General features: G+C 43.5%; 1 protein-coding gene across 1 annotated transcript in view; it reads right to left on the bottom strand.

Annotated features, from left to right (window-relative positions):
- lrba (LPS responsive beige-like anchor protein) overlaps window positions 1–23,443 on the bottom strand; it is a 661,684-nt gene extending 638,241 nt beyond the window's left edge. Inside the window, exon 1 of the mRNA XM_055646656.1 lies at window positions 22,907–23,443. Within this exon, the coding sequence (XP_055502631.1) occupies window positions 22,907–23,182 (276 nt within the window). The 5' untranslated portion in view covers window positions 23,183–23,443. The remainder of the gene's footprint in view (window positions 1–22,906) is intronic.
- Window positions 23,444–25,957: the final 2,514 nt, after the last annotated feature.

Raw genomic sequence — 25,957 nt, forward strand, 5'->3', positions numbered from 1 at the left:
TCCAGAATAATCCAGATGTCATCCGATAAGGCCCGATAAAATTATGGTCGGACATCTTTACTTTCAGAATCAAATTCATTTGCAATAAAGGCCAACCTACTTTTCTCTTCCTAACGTTTGTGGCAAATTAATTGTGGGGGTATTATGGTGAGGCTATACAAACATTGGTTAGACTGCACATTAGATAATTATGTACAATTCTGGTCACCACACTAGAGTATATAGTAGCAACAGAGAGTACCAGAAGAAATTCACCAAGAATGGAGGGTTATCATTTACTCTCGCGAGAATAGAGGATGCTGAGGTTTATAAAATTACTAAACTAAGTAGGACCCGTTGAGTCCCAGTCACACAGGAGGCCTGGTCCCCCTAACACAACCCGTACCCCAACGCAATATTCCACCACTCACCTGTTTCACTCAACGCAACCCGTTCCCCCAAAGCAATGTTCCACCACTCTGGGGAAGGGGTGTCGGGGAGGGGGGTGTGCGCGAAGTGTGGGTGAGGGGGGTGTAGGGGAGGGTGGTATGGTGGGGTGTGGGGGAGAGGGGGCGTGGCAAGAGGGGGGTGTGGGGGAGAGTCGGGGAGGGGAGGGTGTGGGAGATGTGGGGGAGGGGGAACCTCCAAAACCTTCATAACCTTTGTACTATTTCGCCGATCGGAACAAAACTTATTTGACTTGCAGCAGAGGAGAATGGCGAGTAAGGTGGCGAAAAATCGTAGCGCTACGGGGGATCGTTTTTGCGCAAATTTAATTACAACGTAGACAGGAAGTGGTGAAGATGACAGTTTTAGGGACTGACAGACAGACAGATGAGGGGCATAGATAAGATAGCTAGTCAGTATCTTTTTCCTATGACAGGGCAGTCTAAAACTGGAGGGCACACGTTAGAGTGAGATGGAAGAAATTTAATGGAGATCTATGGGGTAAATTTGTCATACTGAGGATGGTGAATGAGCTGTCAGGTAGTGGAGGCAGATTTAATTACAATGTTTAAAAGGGGCTTGGACAGGGAAAGCATTGAAATAAGCAAGCGTAAAGCAGATAAATCAGATTTACATAGATTGGCATTAAAGTTGTCATGGATAAGGTGGGCCAAAGGGACCTGTATGATTCTATAACTCGGCACTTTAAATGATCTAACCCGGCTCATCTGACCACCAATAATTCTAACTATTCAAAAATTGCACTGCTTTTTTAAATTTGTTTCGAAGTAGATGATATAAATCATCTACCTAGTCTATATCCCTTTACAGCTTTTTTGCATCCTGCTCACAACCAACTGTGCCAAAGCTCAGTATCATCAACAATATTCAATTCATTATGCACAGTCCTTCTCATCCAAACCATTGTTACCGATTATTAATAACCCAGGCCCCAGCAGTAATCTCTGCAACACCCAGGAGTTGCAGCCACTAAACTCAAAATGACGGTTACACAAAAAAGCTGGAGAAACTCAGCGGGTGCAGCAGCATCTATGGAGCGAAGGAAATAGGCAACGTTTCGGGCCGAAACCCTTCTTCAGACTGATCGGGGGCGGGGGGTGGGCGGGGACAAGAAAGGGAAAAGGAGTAGTAGCCAGAAGGCTGGGGGATGGGAGGAGACAGCAGGGGGGCTGAGGAAGGGGAGGAGACAGCAAGGACTAACAAAATTGGGAGAATTCGATGTTCATGCCCCCGGGGTGCAGACTCCCCAAACGGAATATGAGGTGCTGTTCCTCCAATTTCCGGTGCTGCTCGCTGTGGGCCATGGAGGAGACCCAGGACAGAGAGGTCGGAGACGGAGTGGGAGGGGGAGTTGAAGTGCTGAGCCACCGGGAGGTCAGCTTGGTTATTGCGGACCGAGCGGAGGTGTTCGGCGAAACGATCGCCCAACCTCCGCTTGGTCTCACCGCTATAGATCTGCTGACATCTAGAGCAGCGGACGCAATAGATGAGGTTGGAAGAGATGCAGGTAAACCTCTGTCGCACCTGGAACGATTGCTTGGGTCCTTGAACGGAGTCGAGGGGGGAGGTAAAGGGACAAGTGTTGCATCTCTTGCGGTTGCAAGGGAAAGTGCCCGGGGAGGGGGTGGACCGAGAGGGAAGGGAAGAATTGACAAGGGAGTTATGGAGGGAGCGGTCTTTGCGGAAGGCAGATATGGGGGGAGATGGGAAGATGTGGCGAGTGGTGGGGTCACGTTGGAGGTGGCGAAACTGACGGAGGATTACTTTTTGTATGTGACGGCTGGTGGGTTGAAAGGTGAGGACTAGGGGGACTCGGCCCTTGTTGCGAGTGCGGGGATGGGGAGAGAGAGCAGTGTTGCGGGGTATGGAAGAGACCCTGGTGCGAGCCTCATTTATGGTGGAGGAGGGGAACCCCCGTTCCCTGAATAGTGAGGATATTTCAGATGTCCTGGTGTGGAACGCCTCATCCGTGGAGCAGATGCGGCGTAGACGGAGGAATTGGGAGTAGGGGATGGAGTCCTTACAGGAAGCAGGGTGAACTCAAAATGACGTTTATTTTGTGTTTTCCATCCATTAACATATTCTCAATTTGTGACAATATATTACAGTCAATCTCATGTGCTCCAATATTGTTTCACCTCTAATGTGACACCCTATCAAAGGTCTTCTGAAAATCCAAATCAGGAACATCAACTATTATTTTTTATTTTATTGATTACAAACTCAAAAATCTCAAACAGATGCATCAAACACTATTCTATTTTCATACATCCATGGTGATTGCCAACCCCTACTAAGTACCCGACTACCACTTTCTTCATAATGGATACTAGCTTTTCCCCTATTTGTGGATGGGCAGCTGACATGTCTATGAGTGCCTTCCTTTTTCAAAAGTGGGATTATATTTACCACCATCCAATCTCTCGCAACCTGCAGAATAACACATAGGAAAGTGCAGTAAAGTGCCTTTGAGGCCAGATTAGATCAGGAATAATTTTATTTGAATGGCCCAGCAATCTCAATGGACCACTTGGTCTACCCTGGTTCTGAACTCATCTATCACGAGATCTCCCTTGACCATGTCTAAACCCCCCTCAAACTCAGAAACAACCATGCTAAATCCCAATCCTATGTTATTCATTCCTTTCTGGCCTCCAGTTCCAAAGAAATTTCCAATTAACAATCAAATTACAAATTAACCCCTTGTCTCTTCCTCCACCACTTCTATTGTTCCATTACACGGCAAGATGATATGACAAAAAGAAAATTCGTGATTTTGGAATATCGAACCATGGAAATTCATGTTGAGTGTAAGAAGTGTTCTATACATGCAGTCTCACTTTGTTGGACATCATAAAATGTTTGCTAATAACAGAGGAAAAGGCACTACAAAGTTATTAATTTTAATTCTATAAATACAATGCCTATGAAAACCACAAACTTCCATAAAATCTTTGCCACATACTATGCATAACATAATAAAAGGAACAGCAGGTGCTAGTTTATGCCAAAGATACTAAAAATGCTGGAGTAACTCGGCGGATCAGGCGGCATCTCTGGAGAAAATGGATATGCAACATTTTGGGTCGAGACGCTTCGTCAGCATTACGTTTGCGCTAAATATTAGTCGAGTTGTCTTCTACAATATCCTTCCTTTCAAACGACCCAACATAGATCTTAAAATAACTAAAGATGACTGTGGAGGAAAGAACTACAGATGCTGGTTTACAGTGCCCTCCATAATGTTTGGGACAAAGACCCATCATTTATTTATTTGCCTCTGTACACCACAATTTGAGATTTGTAATGGAAAAAAAAAATCACATGTGGTTAAAGTGCACATTATCAGATTTTAATAAAGGTCATTTTTACACATTTTCGTTTCACCATGTAGAAATTACAGCAGTGTTAATACATAGTTCCCCATTTCAGCGCACCATAATGTTTGGGACACATGGCTTCACAGACGTCTGTAATTGCTCAGGTATGTTTAATTTGCTCCTTAATGCAGGTATAAGAGAGCTCAGCAGCTAGCTTTCCCTCTAGTCTTTCCATCACCTTGGAAACTTTTATTGCTGTTTATCATCACGAGGACCAAAGTTGTGCCAATGACAGTCAAATAAGCCATTATGAGACTGAGAAACAAGAATAAAACTGTTACAGACATCAGTCAAACATGGTCTTACCAAAATCAACTGTTTGTAACATCATTAAGAAGAAAGAGAGCACTGGTGAGCTTACTAATCGCAAAGGGACTGGCAGGCCATGGAAGACCACCACAGCTGATGACAGAAGAATTCTCTCTATAATAAAGAAAAAAAACCCACCACCTGTCCGCCAGATCAGAAACACTCTTCAGGAGTCAGGTGTGGATTTATCAATGGCCACTGTCCGCAGAAGACTTCATGAACAGAAATACGGAGGCTGCACTGTAAGATGCAAACCACTGGTCAGCCGCAAAAATAGGATGGCCAGGTTACAGTTTGCCAAGAAGTACTTAAAAGAGCAACCACAGTTTTGGGAAAAAGTCTTGTGGACAGATGAGATGAAGATCAACTTATATCATCGTGATGGCAAGAGCAAAGTATGGAGAAGAGATGGAACTCCCCAAGATCCAAAGCATACCACCTCATTTGTGAAACGCGGTGGTGGGGGTGTTATGGCCTGGGCATGTATGACTGCTGAAGGTACTGGCTCACTTATCTTCATTGATGATTTAGCCACAGGGGGCGCCTCATTGATGGCAGCATCTGCCTACAGTCTGTCTGTTTTCCCCCTTTTTTTAAAATTTTTAGTCAGTTTTAAAAGTTTGTTTTGGGGATTCTTTAGCTTTTCTATGTGGGGGAGGGGGGTAGGGTAAGGGGGAAACCGTTTCCCAGTCACTTCCTGGCGAGGACGCGATTATTCTCCAAGTCGCGTCCTCGCCCCCCCCTCCTCGCGGCCTACCACCTGGATTGGAGCAGCCTTTTTCTGCCTGGGATCTGGACCAGAGCTTCAGCAGCGGCGGCGCAGCGCTTGATTCACCGCGGAGCGGGGCGATGCCTACCTGGATCGCCATTGAAGCTCCAGAGTGTTGGGCCGCTGCTCAAACATCGTGGAGCTGTGGTTTGCGGAGCTCCCTGCGCAGGCGGCATTGACTTCAACATCGCGGAGTCCTGGGCCCCATTTACCGAGGGCCGCCAGTGTGAATTTCCGCCCAGCGTGGCCCATGGACTTCGGGAGCCACGGACTCCAGTAGGAAGTGGCATTTTCGGATGTCCAAGCCGCTGAGGATGTCCTCCACTCCCAACGTCGGACTTCCATCACCCCGACGAGCGGACCTGAACATCGGGCCGCCCGTAGCGGGGCGTCAGCGGGGGTTTTGGGAGCCCCCCGCCCACAGGAGGACAACAGAGGATGACTGAATTTTTTGGAGCCTTTCCTCCCAGTGGGAAACTTTGACCCCGCTGTGTGGGGATATCTGTGTTAAAGACTTTCGTGTTCTGTGCTCTTTATTATTTGTATGGCTGTATGGCGACCACACATTTCACTGTACCAATTGGTACATGTGACAAATAAACGTATCTTGTATCTTGATACAACTGCTGATGGTAGTAGCATAATGCATTCTGAAGTGTACAGACACATCCTATCTGCTCAAGCTCAAATAAATGCCTCAAAACTCATTGGCCGGCAGTTCATTCTACAGCAAGATAATGATCCCAAACATACTGCTGAAGCAACAAAGGAATTTTTTAAAGCTAAAAAATGGTCTATTCTTGAGTGGCCAAGGCAATCATCTGTTCTCAACCCAATTGAGCATGCCTTTTATATGATGAAGAGAAAACCAAAGGGGACTAGCCCCCAAAACAAGCACAAGCTAAAGATGGCTGCAATACAGGCCTGGCTGGCAGAGCATCGCCACAGAAGACGCCCAGCAACTGTTGATGTCCATGAATCGCAGACTTCAATCATTCATTGCATGCAACAATATGCAACAATGTACTATATGCATGCAACAATATGCAACAAAATATTAAACATGCCAACTTTCATTTACATGACATTGCTATGGATCTTTGTCCCAAACATTATGGAGGGCATTATAAATCAAAGATTGACACAAAATGCTGGAATAACTCGAGACAGGCAGCATCTCTGGAGAGAAGGAATGGGTGACGTTTCGGATCGAGACCCTTCTTCAGACTAAAAACAACATATTTATTCAAGAAACATGATTCGTAAATGGATTCCATAATTGATCATTTGAAATAATGTCATTTAGTAACATGTTTTGGTATGATAAAAGGAGAAAAACAACATTGGAAATTTGTATGCGTGCGTGTATGTGAGATCCCGAAACCCCACAAAAACAGTGCACGATAGCCTCACAACGGGGACCCAACGGCTCCATTTTAATCAAATGATTCCATTTTCGTTAACAGCTAACATTGCGTTTAGCTTATTTTAAAGGAACGCGATTTTCATTGAGAATTTCATTTAAAAAAGAACAGTGCGATTTTCCTTGTGGGGGATGGGATGGGGGGGAGGTTTCATTTTAAAACAAACATCGTGATTTTCATTGTGGGGGGGGGTGGGATAGGGGGGAGGTGAGGAATGGGGGAGCAGGGGGGTAGAGGGAGATGAAGGAGGTAGGAAGGGGAGAGGGGTTTGGGAGGGAGTGACTGAGGGTAGGGGAAAGGAGAGGTAGATGTGAGGGAGGGAGTTGGGTAGGGGAGGAAGAGAGGGGAAAGATGAGGGAGGGTGAAGAGGAGTGGGAGGGAGTGCTGGGGGATGAGGGCGAATGGAGGATAGGGGTAAGGAAGAGTTATGGCGAGGTAATGGAGGAGGGGAGGAGGAAGTGGGAGGAGGGGAGGAGGAAGTGGGAGGAGGGGAGAAGGAAGTGGGAGGAGGGGAGGAAGCAGAGGAGGGTTGGTGGAGGGTGGGGAGAGGGAGGATAATGGAGGAGAGGAATAGGGGACTGAAGAGGGAGAGTGAGATGCGTTCACATTGATCTTATATTTTACAAGTTATTGCCATTTTGAACTTCAAAAATGCTGCAGCCGCGCTCCCACTTGCCGGCCACGCCTGAGCAGTTGGGGGAGGGTTGCCATGACTCGCGTCACAACGGGGATCTCTGGCGTCACAACGGGAACCGCTTAGCCGCACCAGCACAGTTGGGGGCTATGGGTGAGTGGTGGAATATTGCGTTGGGGGACGGGCCCAACGGGTCTGCACTTGGTCTAGTTTGTATTAAATTTGATTACCAATTTTATTCTGCAACAGCAAAATTACTGGGCTTAAGAAATTCCAGATAAATGACCTTGATACATTCATTAACTTGGAATGTTTCTACAATCTTACAACAATAAATCTTCATATAATTCCACTCACATAGCCCTGGAGAAATCTTTATAGCCAGGTTCCCAGTTAATTACGATACTAGTATAAAAGACATTAATAACCTGATCTGGATACTGTGGATAGCAAATGATAAACTGCAGCATCAGCAAAATCATTATATTAATAAAGATGAAGTGAGAAAAGGAGGTATTTGGTCAGAGTTGGGAGGATGGGGGTGTAATAGATAAAGAAGGATATTGAGAAGGTTAGAGTAAAAGGAATAAGATAATCACATACACGTTTTTAAAATTTCAAATGATTTTGGTGTGCTTTTATTTTTTTTAAATAGTCTACAGTACCACCAAATTTCCCCACAATTTTGTGCACAGCATGTTGAAGGACAAGCTGCTCTCACTGAGGTTATACCAAAGGAGATGGCCTTTCAGCTTGTTGATTTAGTTTTGGTTCTTTGTAAGAGCAATCCAGCTGATCCTACTCCCTTGCCAACTCCCACGTTGGAAAAACCAGATTGGCGATTGCTTTGTAGAGCACCTGCACTCAGTCTACAGGGATAATCTTCTGCCTCCTCAAATTAAAAATAAAGTACTGGAGAAGCTCAGCAGGTCAGGCAGTATCTGTGGAGAGAAGGGGACAGATGTGCTTTGGGTCAGGACCCTTCTTCAGATTGATGGAGTAGGCAGGAGAAAAATCTGGGGCAAAGCCTGTGAAGTTATAGATGGATACATGTTAGGAAGGCTGATTTCCAGATAGTTGGAGACAGTGACAAAGGCTAGAGGCAAAACGGTGTCAGATATGGAAGGAAGAGGAGGAGTGAAAGGTAAAGCCAGAGGGAGGGATATGGATGGAAGGGGTCAAGGCAAGGGGAAGAGAGGGCAGATAAAAGGAAGTTGGGGGAGGGAGGAGGGTGGGAGATGAGCTCAGGGAGGAGGGTGGAGGATGAGCGGAAGGAGGGGATAGGTGGCGGTAGGAGAGATGCATGTTTACATGGCAGAGGAGGAAAAACAGGGGAGGGGCTGGGGTCAGGGGTTACTTGAAATTCGAAAATTCAATGCTCGTGCCATTTGGTTGTAGGCTATGCAAGCAGAATATTAGGTGCTGTTCATCTAATTTGCATGGCTTTACTCTGGCGATGAAGGAGACCAAAGAGAGACGGGTCAGTCGGTACAGGATTATGAAGGAGAATTTAAATGGCTAGCAACTGGGTGCTCCAGAAGGCCCTGACGAACAGAGCATAAAGAGGAATTGTGAGGTCACATGCAAACTGGCAAGGAGCTTTTTAGTTGCTGGTCATTTTATGACTCTATAGACTTCCCTATGACTATAAATCTGTCTCCAATACCAGGCATAACAGTACATTCCAAACACTCAACACTTGAAACCTTTTCCTCCTTTGATTCCTTTGCTAATCATCTTCAATTTATATCCACAAGCTAATGACCCCTCTAACAAAGAAAACCAAAATAATTAAAACAGATAATCCTCACAACCATCCCTGGCCCAAGAAGATAAGCTCTTGGTGCCCAATATACCCACATAACTATTGCAAAAAAAGGTACCTGGCCAGGCAGCATCTGCAGAGGGAGATGGACAGGCAATGTTTTTGGTTGAAATACTTCATCTCGACCTTTCCTCCATTGAGATGAAGGGTCTTGACCTGAAACATCAACTATCCATTTCCCTCCACAGATGCTGCTGTCTCTGCAGCTGTTCTTTTTTTTTTGCAACAGGTTCCATTATTTGCATCTCCTGTGCCTCCATACAAGTAATATTTACATTCCTGGTAACATTTTAGTAAACATCCCTGCTAACATTCAAAATGGCACATCTTTCATAAGATACGGTGTACAGAACTGGACAAATACTGCTATTGTGGCTGATCCAATGCTTCCTTGCTTTTGTATTCTATGCCTCCTTGTATAAATGAAAATAAACAATACCAATACTGCATTGAAAAAGTGCTGAAAAAACCCCCAACCCCAACAGCATCTCCCTGAATTTCCTACATTGTTTTTGGTTAGTTCCGGGCTCATGAACAGTTTGGGTTCAAGATTCAAGAGCAGGAAAAGCACCAATCTGCAGCTCCTAACAATTAAAACACATTTGGACAGGTACGTGAATACAAAAAGTTTAAAGGGATATGTGACTGCTTTTTCATGTTTCTTTCAAATATCTTATTTTTCTTCTCCTCCCCCAATTTATCCTTCTTTGCTAGCTGACTTCCGCTGTTTATTTTCTTCTGCTGTACACAAATCACACCAGAGTCATTGTCATGGAATGATAGTGTGGAAACAGGCCCTTCTGCCCAACTTGCCCACAACAGGCAACATATCCCAGCTACTAGTCCCACCTGCCTGCGCTTGGTCCATATCCCTCCAAACTTGTCCTGTCCATGTACCCGTCTAACTGTTTCTTAAACGTTCTGATAGTCCCAGCCTCAACTACCTCCTCTGGCAGCTTGTTCCATACACCCACCACCCTTTGGGTGAAAAAGTTACCCCTCAGATTCCTACTAAATCTTTTCCCCTTCACCTTGAACATATGTCCTCTGGTCCTCTATCCCCATACTCTGGGCAAGAGATTCTGTGCATCTACCCAATCTATTCCGCTCATGATTGTATTTACCTCAATAAGATCACCACTCACCACTTTCACTTTTAGCGCTCAATGCCATCTCACAAATCTTATTATATATATTCATCACCTTACTCTTCATTTCTTCCCCATGCTCCTAATCTCATTTTTCTCACAAATTCTCAACCTAATTGCCACTGGATTCTGAGTTGAGCATATATTTGGACTGCGGTGCACAGATGCCGATTCACTAATGAAACTAAAGGACAAAATGGAAAAAAGTGGAGGCTTTTATAAATTGGGCAATTATTTTATTAAATAGCATGCCAGGTTCAAGATGTTGTGCCATCCACCTCTGTGACGTTATGCATTTTCAGTTTTCTCAATCGCAACCTCCCTCTTTTTATTGTATCCTCTTCTGCTTCATCTACTTTTTCATGAACATCTCTTTAATCCTCTGGCCTTCTCTACTTCCCCAAACCAACAGTTCCTTTCCTTCCTTCCTCAATCACCACCTATAATTTCTTTTGAGCTATTTTCTCTATCCATTTTGGGCTCTCTTTTCTATCTCATATTTTACTCCCTACCTTCCAGTTACCATTGGCTTGATTGATTGAAAGAAAGCATGGAAACCAGTCCCTCAGCCCACCAGTCCATGCCGACCAGCTTAATTTTCTTTCCCTCATCTGTTTACATAGACTTCATGGGAAGTAGAACAATTCTAACTAGATCCCCGAGGCCTGTTTGGAATTGGACAGTCTTAGGAGGTATTTTTAGCCAGCATTGTTTTTATCTTCAGCAAAGTAACTTTGGTACAAGTTGCTAAGGGTGTGAAGATGTAGGATGGGAATTGAGAGAACAAGTAAACATTCAACAGTTATAAGCAAGCCCAACATAAAAGCTTTACAGGAAACAAGATAGTTTAAAGAAATGGTGCACATTGAAGAGAACATTTGTTTCATTTTGTTTTTAAATTAAGTTAGTTGCACAACTATAAAAAAAAACTATATTAGGTTATGTCAAAAAGCAGAGATTGTACTTTAAAAATATTCAATATTAGTTGACAGCACAATAGCTGGCTCTGCAAACTATATAGTTCTATAATTTTCTCTGTTACCCAAGGGGAAAAACAGGTGAAATAGCTAGCATCACCACAAAAGTCAGAAGAATTGTGCTTTGTAAAAGCATTAATACTGGAAATTTCAACTTGGACTATTCAGGTGCAACTAAAATCAGGTCAGGAACAAATCTAACAATGACCTGGAAGCAACTCATCCATCTTGTATCGTTCTAGACAGTCAAATGGGGAGGAGAGAATTAAAAAAATAATAAATTAGGCCAACCAAGAAAGGTAATTTTACTGTCATTTTTACTACTCTCTGCAACACTTACTTCTCCCAATAGATTAAAAAACTATTATAAATACAGACTGGACTGGATTTTTCCATGATCTACTTTCATTGCAACCAATAAAGAATGTAACTCTTCCTGATATGGCATAATTACAACGCAATTCAATTAAAGCATTTCTGAAAATAACTGTTAAATTCTACAATGGAATTAAGTGGAATTAGTAGCAAATAGTCCAATTCACATTTCATGTGACACCTTCTTTGCCCGCTTCGAAACTGGCAAAACCACCAGGAGTGGAATAACCCTGGCCATGGTGGAGGGACAGGCCTCCTCACTTAGCACTCAGGAGGTACAGTGCGCTCTGCATAGGATCAATCCACGCAAGGCTGCAGGCCCAGATGGAATCCAGGGAAGGGTGCAGGCCCAGATGGAATCCAGGGAAAGGGACTGTGCTGTACAGCTGGCGGAGGTATTCACGAGGATATTTAACCTGTCTCTATCTCTGGCAACGGTCCCCAAGTGCCTGAAAACAGCTACCATAGTGCCGGTGCCGAAAAAGTCTAAAGTCACCAACCTGAATGACTACCGCCCGGTTGCCCTAACTCCAATACCAATATAGTGCTTTGAAAGGCTGGTCCTCTCCCACATCAAATCCAGCATCCCTGCCCCACTGGACTCTCATCAATTTGCATACAGGGCAAATAGATCCACAGAGGATGCCATCTCTCTGGCTCTTTACATTGTCCTGACTCACCTGGAAAGACAGGGCATGTACGCAAGGATGCTCTTCATAGACTGTAGCTCTGCCTTCAATACGGTCATCCCCACCAAGCTCACCACCAAACTCCACCAGCTAGGCCTCAGCTCGCCAATATCCGATTGGATCCTGAATTTTCTGACGGAGCGACCGCAAGCAGTGAGACTGGGCCCGCACCCATCCTCCACTATCACCCTGAGCACCGGCACACCGCAGGGCTGTGTCTGAGCCCCATGCTCTACTCCCTCTTCACACACCACTGTGTTCCTGCATTCGACACCAACACCATCGTCAAGTTTGCAGACGACACAACGGTGATCGGGCTGATCACCAACGGTGATGAAACAAAATACGAGCGGAGGTGCAGAACCTGGCGGACTGGTGCTCACGTCACAACTTGTCACTAAACACCTCCAAGACCAAGGAGCTGATTATCGACTTCAGGAGGTCACATAATGGAGAATACGCCCCAATCTCCATCTACGGGGACAGTGTGGAGAGAGTGTCCAGCTTTAAGTTTCTGGGCACTAACATCTCAGAGGACCTCACATGGTCCACCAACACCGCTGCGCTGGTCAAGAAGGCCGTCAGCATCCATAAAGACTCCTCACACCCTTGTAATGGACTATTCGAACTACTTCCCTCCGGCAGATGTTACAAGGCCTTCTACGCCCGCACCTCCAGACTCAGGAACAGCTTAATTCCCAGTTATAGTGGCTCTGAACCGGCCCTGCTGAGTGCCCCCCACCCCCATGGACTGTCTCCCTCGGATGGTCACGTCGCACAGACACATCTGCACTTTAGTCTGTTTGAACTGTTTTACTGTTTTAATGTTCTTTTTATAAACCATGTTCTCGGGGTATCTAAATCTAAATTTTATTAGTTATTTAAGTTATGACATCGGATGGAAGCTGCATACCAAATCTCGTTGCACTTATGTGCAATGACAATAAAAGATATTATTATTATCTATTAAGTGAATAGTCATAGACCCAAGTAGCATGGAAACAGGCCCTTCAGTTCGCCTCGTCTAAGCTGACCAAAGTGGCATAATAGGCCAGTCCATTTGCCTACTTAAACCCAAAGCCTTTTAATCCCCTCCTATCCATATATCTGCCCAAATGTCTGCTAAAAGGTGTAATTGTATACATTTGTCCAACTTCTTTAGGCAGCTCACATATGGACTTCTCTGAATGACAAAGTTGACCCCCAAGATCCCTCTTAAATCTCTCTCTATCTCCTTAAACCTATGCTGTCCAGTTTTAGAATTCTCTACACTGAAAAGGAAAAAAAAGTGTTTCACTTCATCCATGGCCTTGTACACTTCAATAAGGTCACTCCTCAGCCTACTATGCTCCAAAGAAAAAAAGTCTCAGCCTATCCAATCTCTCCCTATAACTCAAGCCTGCAATCCCAGTAACATCATGGTGAATCTCAACTGCACCTTTTCCATCTTAATGACATGCTTCCTATGGCTGGGTGAATAGAACTGCACACAGTACTCCAAATATGGTCTGACCAATGTTTAATGTACAACTGCATCATGATGTCCCACTCAACACCCTTCACAATGAAAGCAAATGCCAAATGCTTTCTTCACCACACTGTCCACCTGACCCACTGCTTTTATGGAACAATGCATCTGTACTCCAAGATCTCTCTGTCCTCCCCAGGGCCCTACCATTTACTGTGCAAGTCCTGCCCCCTGTTTAACATACCAAAATGCAACATCTCACACTTGCAAGAGTTAATTCCATTTGTCATTCCTTAGCCCTACTTCCCAACTAATCTAGGTGCTGTTGTAAACTTGGATATACTTCCTCAATGTGTACCAACTGTGGTGTCATCTGCAAATGTATTAACAATTTTAACTACATTGAAATTCAAAACGTAAACAGAGAAGGCCAAAAGTGTTTTATTGTCATATGTACCGAAATGCAACAATAACATTCTTACTTGCAGCAACACTACAGGTTTGCACAGTACTCAATAGAAAACATAAACAAACAAAAAAATAAAAATAAACAAGATCCCAATATGGTGCAAAACAAAGCCCGAAGACCCTAGTGCAACCAAGGCAGTTCACGGTTAGCTTAGTTGGGGTTTATAGTGTTCAATAGCCTGATGGTGGTTGGGGGGGGGCTGTCCCTGAACATTCAGTCTAAGACTCCTAAACCTACTTCCCGATGGAAGGAGTGAAATTAAAGTGTTGCCAGGGTAGGTGGTGTGGGTCTTTGATGATGCTGGTTGCCTTTTTGAGGAAGCGCCTCGTATGAAACCCACTTTGATGGTGGGGAGGTCAGTATCTGTGATGGAACAGGTAGTGTTCCCCACCTTTTATAACCGCCTTCATTCCTGGGCTTTCAAACCAGGCCATGATGCAACAAATCAATATGCTCTCTATCATACATCTGTAGTTCAAGAGGCTCTCCGTCAACATGCCAAATCTCCTCAATAAAGGGCCTGTCTCACTAATGCGACTTTTCAGCGACTGTCTTCGACCTTCAAGCTCGAGGGCATTCGTCTGAAAAACCTCGAGCTGAATCAATCGTCAGCGATGAAACCGCGAGCTGGATCCCCCATCAACACACACACACACGCATACACATACACGCGCGCGCGCGCACGCACACACAAACATATTACAAAGTCGGGGGCCAGCGAAGGTGGGGGAACGCTGTCTGAAATTCACACCCGCGCGATGAACAGGAAGGTAAACATGGCTGGCACAGTACGGGGGGCGCGGAGCGAAGGTGGGGGAGACGCTGTCTGAGGGGGAGAGAGGAGGGGCGAGAACAGGGGGTAAACATGGCTGGGAGAGGGGGGGAGGTAAGGGGGGGAGAGAGGGCGGGAGAGAGAGGGGGGGGAGAGAGGGGGGGGAGAGGGGGGGAGAGAGAGGGGGGGGGGGGGGGGGGGGGGGGAGAGAGACACTTTTAAGAAGCCAGACAACTTTTAGTAAAGTTTAGTGGGCATTTAACATTACTGGTCGGTTTTCATTGGTTCCGAAAACTCCAAAGAGCCAATGCCCAGTCAGCAAAGGAGATTGCTCATGGCTACCCTCAACTGCCTATAACTACATAGCGACCCCACTCCACTGCACTACGAGTTCAAAAGAACCATGCCGACCAATATTTATTTGCGGAATTTTTTTCAGCATGCTGAAAGTTTTTCCTCGACCAAACTGAGGCCGCGAGTGTGCGGGGACGTCCCTCGAGCATGAAGGAGATTTAAGGGGCTGTCCCACTGCGGCGACCTAATTGGCGAGTTTAGAAGAGTTCGAAAAAATGTCATATTAAAGACCTCCTTTGACTATGTAGAAGACCTCCTTCGACCTCCTTTGACTATGTTGAAGAACAGCTTCGGGAAAATTGGACACCGAATAGTGGAGTGAAGATGACCTCATTTGATCTCCGTCCTCCCTTCGACTTTGTTGAAGACTATCTACGACTACCTTCGATTCCCTTTGACTACCCTCGATTTCCTACGAATAACATGCCCACCTACTATGACCTACTTCGACTAAACCTACAAGTAAAAGTTTTTACTCGCGGGCATTTTTCAACATGTTGAAAAATACGCTGCGACTTAGCTGAGGCCTCGAGTACGCGGAGACTACTCTCGAGCATGAAGGAAAGCTACAAAGACCTGCTAGGACCTCGTGTCGACCATGCTGCGAGTACGAGTCAAGGGCAAACTCGTCTGAACTCGCGGATTAGGTTGCCGCAGTGGGACAGCCCCTTTACAGTGACCTCCTAGGACCACGTATCGACCATGCTGCGAGTTTGAGTCGAGCTCAAACTCTTCTAAACTCGCAAATTAGGTCGCCGCAGTGGGACAGGCTTTTAACAAACAACAGTGGACATAGCATTGATCCCTGCGGCACTCTAATGGTCATAGATCTCCAACCAGAAAAAGTCCTTCACAACTAAACTTTGACTCCTTCCTCCAAGGCATTGAATCCAAATAGTTAACTCGCCTTGGATTCCATGCAATCTAACCTTCCAGACTATCCTACCATATAGGAGCTTACCCAAAGCTTTGATAAATTCCATACAGACAACATCCACTGCCCTGCCCTCATCAATCCTCATACTACCAGATTCGTGAGATGCATAATTAAGATTAAGATGTACAGAATTATAGGAAGGACATGATTGCACTGAAGAGGATGCAGATACAATTCAGTAGGAGACTGCCTTTAGATGGAGCATCTATGAGAAGATGCTGGATAGGCTGGCTTTCCTTTTCAACTGCGTAAGAAGTTCAAGAAGGTATGCAAAATGATGATAGATAGTAAAGGAATCCAAAACTCGACGGCATGTGTTTAGGTTAAGAGACAAGCTTTTAAGAGGAGGTCTGTGCAAGAACTTTCTCACCCAGAGCATGGATGGAATCTGGAACACTAGCCGAGTTGATCAAGGAATCAGGTACCCTCACAGCAGTTAACAATTTAGACAACCGTATGAATCACCAGGCTATACAGATCCCATCTGTAAAGGGATACAGATCAAGTGCCAGTAAACAGGATTAGAATAGATAGATACTGATGATTTCCATGGACATGGGGGACCTAAGGGCCTGTTTCTGTACTGTATGACTGTGTAACACCGTTTATTCTTCTCATATTATTATAGGCAAGAATGGAGGATTAAAAAGCCTGTTGGCTGTAAAGAGATCATTGTGGTTCATCCTTGCTCACCAAGTCTGTCAGAAATAACAATTGGCTTAGGGCAGTATGAGAGTAAGAAAATATACATCCCAGTCCATAACCCCTGAACAAATCAAGAACACAAACAACCTTGTTTGAGATTGAGATTTTTTTGGGGGGGAATTTGGCAATAAAGAGAGATTATAAAGTTGGAGTTAAGGATGGTAGGCAAATCAAAAAACATTAAATACATGAAGGCAAATTAACCCCTTATACACGTGTTTCCAGTGGTGAACAATAGGCCATGTTCCTTATTGTTCATTTACATTTTAGTTTTAAAGACATTTTAGTTTTAATTGGGATATGAGAAGATAGAAGTTCTCAGTCACAATTTAATTATTATGTTTTACAATCTTGATATGTTATTTTAAAAAATGCAAATATTTGAACAGAACTTTATATCAAATAAAGCTTAGTGCTGGAAATACTCGTCAGGTCAGGCATCATCTATACAGAGAAAAGCAGTGTCACCATTTCAAGTAATCTGATCAGAATGTCGCACAAAAAGGTCATCGAACTGAACCTTTGAACATGTTTTGCTTTCCTCTCATGTTGCCTGACATACTATTTTGAGCATCTTTTTATTTCAAATTTCCATTATCTACACTGGATTGCTTTTGTAGAAATCCAGTTTTCCAGCACTTCAATAACCAACATCCTCCAGGAGCTTCAATGCCAACATCATGTCAATACAGAAGGAGCCCCGAGCCAACATCAGAGCAGCAGTTCAGAGCTTGATATAAACAACCCCAATTTAAAAAAAAATGTTCAAATTACTATCTGTGGAGGTTATTATGTTAGAATGTATTATAACAATTACATTTATAGCCTGACATACAAAGTAGAAGCAGGCACAGCTCATTGAAATCCTGGAGCCTGCTCCACTATTTATTAAGATCATGGCTAATTGGATTGAAATCTCAACTCTGGTTCCCAGTTTACCTGCATAAATTTTTCAACCACCTGAGAATAATTTATCAAACGCTGCCTTAAAAATATTCAAAGACTCTACTTTCACTGGCCTATGAGGAAAGTTCCAAAAACATACGATCATCAGAAATATTCTGACTTACTTTGCCTCAAAATGAATGACATATTTTTTAAACAATCACCTCCCATTAAGCTTCTCCCACAAGAGGTAACATTCTATTGGCTCTCCTCTCCTATCCTATCAAGACCTGCAGGAACTTGTATGACTCTACCAGGCTCCATTTCATTCGTCTAAATTCCAGTGAACATGCTGCCTTGTTCAACTACCCATTCTGGACATTTGTCCAGCAAGATTATCTCAGCTGCTTACAATGCAATAACATCCTTCCTTAAAAGAAGGAGAACAATATTATACAGTGCACCTCACTTATAATGTAAAATTCTAATATGTGTTTTGCACCTCATTTAGAACATTTCAAAGCACTTCACAAGCAATGAATTACTTGTAATGAAGAAAACATATGCATGTTTCCTCCCCCTGCCCAATTACCAAAGCCCTGGCAGTAATTTGTTTTAAAATATGATCAACATTTTAAGTCTGAAAATAAAATACAATAGATTCATAATGAAACATGAATTTGCCATAGTGCTTGGTAATCTGATTAACTAGCATTTATATGACATCTTTCACAATCTCAGGATGATGCAAAGCATTTTACAACCAATGTACATTAAACTGCCGTTGCTGGATTCTTGAGAAAAACACAATTGGTGAAGTAACTCAGTGGGTCAGGAAGCACCTGTGGAGGGAATGGACAAACAACATTTCAGGTAGAGTGTGAAAGAATGTCCCAAACCAAGACAGCGTCCATCTATTCCCTCCACTGCCCAGCTCACCCGTTAAATTTCTCCAGCACTTTTCAGGTCCCATTTCTCATAACATCATCATGGAGGTGCAAAATCCACTGTAATTACATGCTGTTTGGCAAAGTGGGGTTATCCACTTTGATAGCAAAAACAAGAAGGCAGATTACTATCTAAATGGCGTCAAATTGGGAAAAGGGGAAGTACAACGGGATCTGGGGGTCTTTGTTCATCAGTCTATGAAAGTAAGTGTGGTACAGCAGGCAATGAAGAAAGTGAATGGCATGTTGACCTTTATAACAAAAGGAATCGAATATAGGAGCAAAGAGGTCCTTCTGCAGTTGTATAGCCCTAGTGAGACCACACCTGGAGTATTGTGGGCAGTTTTTGTCCCCTAATTTGAGGAAGGACATTCTTGCTATTGTGGGAATGCAGCATAGGTTTACAAGGTTAATTCCCGGGATGGCGGGACTGTCATATGCTGAGAGCTGGGCTTGTACACACTGGAGTTTAAGAAGGATGAGAGTTGATCTCATTGAAACATATAAGATTGTTAAGGGTTTGGACATGCTAGAGGCAGGAAACATGTTCCCAATGTTGGGGGAGTCCAGAACCAGGGGCCACAGTTTAAGAATAAGGGGTAAGCCATTTAGAACGGAGACGAGGAAACACTTTTTCTCACAGAGAGTTGTGAGTCTGTGGAATTCTCTGCTTCAAAGGGCAGTGGAGGCCGGTTCTCCGGATGCTTTCAAGAGAGAGCTCGATAGGGCTCTTAAAAATAGTGGGAGTCAGGGGATATGGGGAGAAGGCAGGAACGGGGTACTGATTGGGGATGATCAGCCATGATCACATTGAATGGCAGTGCTGGCTCGAAGGGCCGAATGGCCTTCTCGTGCACCTATTGTCTAAAGCCAAGGTCCAACTCCACTAGCGTGTTTTATAGCTGCATGTTAGTGCCCAACACCAGCGACCCTCACTTTTGTTTTTAAATTAGGACTATCCTGCTCACTTGGGACAACGTTGCAGGGGCATCACCTTGCTCCTTTATTATTGAATAGATCCAGTTTGTCAATCAGCAGCAGTTCTTCAGATCTGCTTGGCTCAAATGTTTGTGATATCATGTCCTCAAGTGAGAGGCACCTGTCTGAAAAGGTTACCATTTCAACCTCAGATTCCATTACCTCCTTGGTCTGATGGTAACAAGGCAACAGGCAGTACTCAGTTTAGCTTATTATCACGTGTACCGAGGTACAGTGAAAAGTTTTTGTTGCTTGCTAACCACTCATTAGACAGAAGCATAAAGGTTACTGCATGGAAGGAGGCTAATCATGCCACCAAATCTAAGCTGCAGCATTCCAGCCAAAGACACTAAATTGGCCTCTTCCTACAGCCCTGAAAATAACTTCCCTTCAAATAATTATGCAGTTTGTATATGTATGTTTCCATGCTCCCTCACCACCCATTGAAGTGTGGAAATTAAATACAATACAGGAACCCTATTGAAACATAGTTTGTGTTTCATATATCCATGCTGACGGTTAAATTGTCTTGGTTCAATTCTTCTAATATGCGAGTAGCTCCTGATTTTAGTTTTTCCTTCCTTTCTTAAATAGCATGATTATATTTGCAATCCTTCAACGGAACCATTCCAGAACCTTTGAGTTTTCGAAAATGACAACCACTGCATCCACAATCTCTGTAGCCATCACTTTCCAAACATTTCTATGTAGATCATCAGGTCTTTGGAATTCAACTTTCAGTCTCAGCGACTTATTTAGCTTATTTTATTTTAAAATACTTATGCCCTTCAGTTCCTCATTTTTGCTGGGCTATTGATTCTCTGATATTTGTAACAGATATCACCAAATCATTGCCGATGATACAAATCAAGTAGGGATTGCAAATAGGAACGCGAATGTACAGACCCTTCAATGGGATATCAACAAACTAAGCATATGGTTGCAAATGTGGCACACAATATATAATGTGGAAAAATATGCAGTCATTATTTCTGTATGTCGGGCATGTTCCAAATGGTAAGAGCCCAGTAAACAAAGTTCAACCGACCAGAGCATCCCTATACAGGGTGCTGAAAGCTAACACACAGATGCAACAAGAAATTGGAAAGGCCAATGGTATATTGGTCTTTTTATGAGGGGGGTTGAGTAGAGAAACAAAGATGTCTTACTGCAAGTATATAGAATCCTGGTGAGACCACACCTGGTGTACTGTGTAGTTTTGGGCTTCTCAGCAAAATAAGGATATACAGTAAATCTTCGCAATAACGGACCTCGTTATAACGGATTTCAGTTATAGCGAACCAAATCTGTTGTGAACTGAGTTTATCGTTTCATGGAGTGACCACTTGATGGATGGAGCAACTCTTGGTTTAGTTTAGTTTCAAGGATACAGGTACTGTACATTGATATTGCTCAGTTTCTTCTATTGTCGTTACTTCTGTCCTAATGTGTTTTTGAATACTTTGGAGAACTACACATTTGAAGAGTGTTTGTGCATTATTTTAGCTTAGTTTAGTTTAGGTTTACAGCATGCAAACAATGAGCACCCATACACTAGTTCTATCCTATACACCAGGGAAGGAGGGGAGGGGGGGGCAGAGAACACGAGCACCTGGAGGAAACCCACACCACAGGGAGCATTTATGGCAATAACATACTTGCATTAAGGAGGCATTTAAACACACCTGAGCAATTACAAACACCTGTGAAGCCATGTGTCCCAAACATTGTGGTACCCGGAAATGGGGGGGACTATGTATAAACACTGCTGTAATTTCTACATGGTGAAACCAAAATGTATAAAAATGGACTTTATTAAAATCCGACAATGTGCACTTTAACCACATGTGATTTTTCTCCTATTACAAATCTCAAATTGTGGATTACAGAGGCAAATAAATAAATGATGGGTCTTTATCCCAAACATTACGGCGGGTACTGCATAACTATCCTGGACAAAACACCTCAATGAATAACCAGTGGCTCTCTGATGCTTTAACATTAACTTAACTTGCGTCCTGCACTTGTAATCACATAATTTGATAAAACAAAATGCTAACATGATCCCACAATTTTATAAATATAGCATTTTCTTTAATGGTCATCCAAATATCATGGACCAATGCTTTAAGGTAAACAAATATTCCCATCTCACATTTTATATTTTCAGCCAAAAGTACAAAATAATCTTTGAATAAATAAATAATAGTTCGCAAAATTTTGATGCTTAATATTACAAGCAGAGAACTATTAATTAGCAAAAGTGAAACTGCATCCCACTTGTGACTTATCAAATCACACCCTCGATTCAAAATTAATCCACAGATGAGCATTAACTAACAGAGCAGTCAATTCAAAACAAGGATGTCCTGAGCCACGTTCCATATAATTTTTGTTACTGTATCAACTCATGATTTTACTTTAGTCAAACAGAAATAGTTAATTTTCATCAGGAAGTATACATTAAGCTCAATCAGTTCAATTCGAATAAAAAAAGTCACAAGAAAATGATACCTAAACCATGTGAAATACATTTATTTCATATTGCAAAGTTATTTTGAAATAAAGACACCCCGTGGTTATAAAAATATTGAAGAATGAATCAGTGTACATTTGTAGCACAGCAGTTAAATTACAGGGAAATAATCTAGAGTTCTGGGCTGACTGTCCCGTTCAAAGCCCACCTTGGTTGCCACAAAATTTAAATTTTGGTGACTTGTTTTCTTTTAAATTCCAAACTATTATTTATGATGATGATCACATAGCTGCAGGATTATTGTAAAAATCTATCTGGATTTGCCCTTCAGGAGAGGAAAAGTCCTATCCTGACACCGGCTTTCCTGTACATGCCTCGAGATCAACAGCAATGTATTTGCCCCTTGACTTGAACTTTGAAATCATTAAAAAAAAACTAGCCAATAACAAGCTTATTTTTTAACATATTAACACATTAAAAATCTGATGACCTTCCATTTCATGTTGGACCGACAAGTAACAGCCGTATATTACCTGCTGCTACGTCACTCAACACTGTAGCACGACTTGTAATTTCACTTCCGTGTCGATAGTTCCCGCAAACCTGTCAACACGAGGCCATAGATGATACCCTATTTAACAAGCGACCCACCCTTCAGACATCCAAAGAATGCAACCCGTGAACTCAATTAGGAAATAAACGCTGTACAATTCTTCATCTCGCCGTATTGTGCAACAAGCAAGTGTCTGCATGAGGCTCCTGCAAAACTTCCCATCAGGAATATTTCATTAGTACAAGACGAATAACAAAATGAAACACAGCCAGTTCCTGCGTTTTCAATTGAAGATGTAAACTTGAAAGTATTACATATTGCAAGTGTCCATGTAGTGTGAATTGTTGCTTGGTCATTTGGGATTATCGGAGTCACCCTCTCTTACCAGGTTAAATATGGTCTCCACGATGTCTCGGTTGGTCACTTCACCCGCTTTTAAGAGACTTGTCAACACAGCGAATTTCATCCGGATCCCTCGAATAGGTATGGACGGATTGAGGCCCAGGGAAGCAGTCGAATCGCCACCTGATGAGACCTTGGTGCGGGTGTTGGGGACAGTGACTTGTCCCTTGTCCACAGCCTGTTCCCCACGCACGGTCGCAAGTGTAGATTGGCCTCCACCGGAATCGGCGGGCTGTGGGTTGTTGTCCCCGCTCGACATGTTGATTTATCCGGAGAACGAGGAGAGGGGGACAAGACGGCGGACGAGAGAGGACGGTCGTCAGCACCCAACTTAAAGTAAAGGCGCACAGCAAAAACCGTGTTGGCGGGGGGGCGGGGACTGCTTAGCTGCGCTCTCCGTCTGTCCCCGAGCCGAGCCGGGCCCACTCGTCTTGATCTCCTATCGGGCAACTCGCAGCCCTGAGGCTCCAAATCAGATGGACGGGGTTATTATTTTTGCTTTCAAAAATAAAACATGAAGGATTGCTCGGCGGGTGGCGGCGGCGGACGGGATCGACGTTGCTCAGCCTCGCGCCGCCATGACAGCGTCAACCGCCCCCTGAGCTCGAGCTCGCAACCGGGCGCCGCTCGCTCGCTCGCCAGCTCGAGGTACCGCGCGCGGGGCGGGCGGGCGGGGGCACGACTGCGCATGTGCGCCACCCGCCGATTGGCTGTCGAGACGCTCAGGTGTTGGGACAGGTAAAGATGGAGGTGAGTGAGTGTGTATGTGGGGGTGGGGGGTTGGGTGATGGAGCGCTGCAAGGACAGACTGACAGAGGGAGTGAGAGAAGGCGACACCACCACCACTCGACGGGTGAGTGAGAAAATAATAAAGACGGGGGGGGGGGCGCTCACGTACACTGCAGATTGCATAGAGCAAAGATACTAGAGGAGCATACAGTCATTTCGCAGCGCCATCTGCTGCGCCGGGAGACTTTCTCATCAATTTTGGGGCAGTCAAGTCGAGCATTATTTATTGTACTCTTAATTATACTCTTATTTACTCTTAATTATATTGTACTCTTAATTATAAAGCCAAATGGTCTCCTTCACTGTTAATAGGAACGTGGAGAGTAAAAAAAACCTAAACGTAGGACATTTTAGGCTTGTCAGTAGTATTAAAGAGGAGCTGAACGTTTTAGCCCTGGCGTCATTGATCAGAGGTGGTTTGAAGGACTTAGAAAAGTTGGACGGCGTTAAACTCAAAACTGTTAAATAATTTCAACATCAATTATTCAAAAACTTCAAATTAAGGAAGTGGGAGACAATGCAAGTCAACGTGATGTACAGCAGCACGGACATGGTGGATGCACTTAATTTTATAGATACTTTGAATTTGGAGGGAATAAAGATTTGCAACATTCTTAAATGGACACATTTTATACTCAAACTGAAACATCGACTTGACTCTGAAAGATGTTCAATTAGTTACATTTCTCTCCATATTTCCACATCCTACCACCATTTCTCTCACCTTTGCCCAATGCCCCCCCTCCCCTTTTTTTGTGATTCATTTTACCATTAGCCTACTGGGAGGGATATTCTGCAGCTAAATAACCTGCCAGCACATTTTGGGAACGTGGGAGGAAATCAAAATATCCGGTGGAAGCCCACACAGTCACAAGTAGAATGTGCAAACTTAGCACCCAAGGTTAGGATTCATCCTGAATCTGGGAGGTGTAAAACCATGCCATCCTGTAAAGTTCAAGTCTCACTCCCTGATATGGATTAAGATTTAAAGATCTATTGATAACTGTTGTCCCAGCCCTCTTGTGTAGAGAATTCCAAAGGATTACATCCAAATGTGTTTTTTTTTTTAAATCCCTAATCATTAATGCCCAAACCTGTATTTTGAGACTGATCCCTAAACACTCCAGCCTGAAAAATACTATCCTTCCATCTATGCTGTCCAGACCCCAATGTCAGAATGTTGAGCAAAAAACAAGTGACAAAAACAGAACCCTGATAAATGTAAAGGGAGCGTCAGAAATTGGGCATGGTGGGTGTACAAGTAGCATCAGAACTGGGTCCTGGTGACTTTAAAGGGACTGTGGGTCCCATGATCATGAAAATCCAATGGCGGTGCTGGCTCGAAGGGCCGAATGGCCTACTCCTGCACCTATTTTCTATGTTTCTATGACAACCAACACTCATAAGGCCATGTGATAAAAGCAGAATTGGGCTATTTGGCCCATCAAGTCTACACCATTCAATTATGACTGATCTATCTCCCCCTTCTAACCCCATTTTACTGCCTTCTCCCCATAACCCCTGACACCTAAACTAATCAAGAATCTATCTATCTCTTCCTTAAAAATATTCATTGCCGGCCTCCACAGCCTTCTGTGGCAAAGAATTCCTCAGATTCACCACTCTCTGACGAAAGAAGTTCCTCCTCATCTCTCTTCCTAAAGGAACGTCCTTTAATTCTAAGGCTTTCAGTTCTAGTCCTAGATTCTCCCACTAGTGGAAACCTCGTCTCCACTTCCACTCGATTCAACCCATTATCTATTCGGTAAGTTCCAATGAGGTCCTAATCCTTCTGAAATCCAACATGTATAGGTCCAGTGCCATCAAATGGTCTTATCCAAAGTTCGTAGAAGGCACGATAAATTATAAGTTTGGGACCTGTACATACCTTAGCTACAATCTGAATGGACAACCCAGTGGAAATGAATGTAAAACAACATACTTATCTAATGAAAATTGAAACGTGTGTTAATTAATTTAATAAACTAAATGTAATCATTAAAAATAAATTTATTCTGATCATTTTATGTTTATTATTGTTACATGTACTAAGGTACTCTGAAAAGCTTTGTTTTGCATGCTATCCAATCAAATCAGGTAATACTGTACATTCATACAATCAAGCCAAATTCAAGTACAATAGGTAGAGAAAAGGGAATGATAAAGAGTGCAGAATATAGTTCTCATCATTGTAGTGCACTAGTTTCAGAGATAATGTCCAAAGTCCGCAATGGGGTAGAGGTAA

This window comes from Leucoraja erinacea, chromosome 1, assembly GCF_028641065.1.
Source record: "Leucoraja erinacea ecotype New England chromosome 1, Leri_hhj_1, whole genome shotgun sequence".
Classification (NCBI taxonomy): domain Eukaryota; kingdom Metazoa; phylum Chordata; class Chondrichthyes; order Rajiformes; family Rajidae; genus Leucoraja; species Leucoraja erinaceus.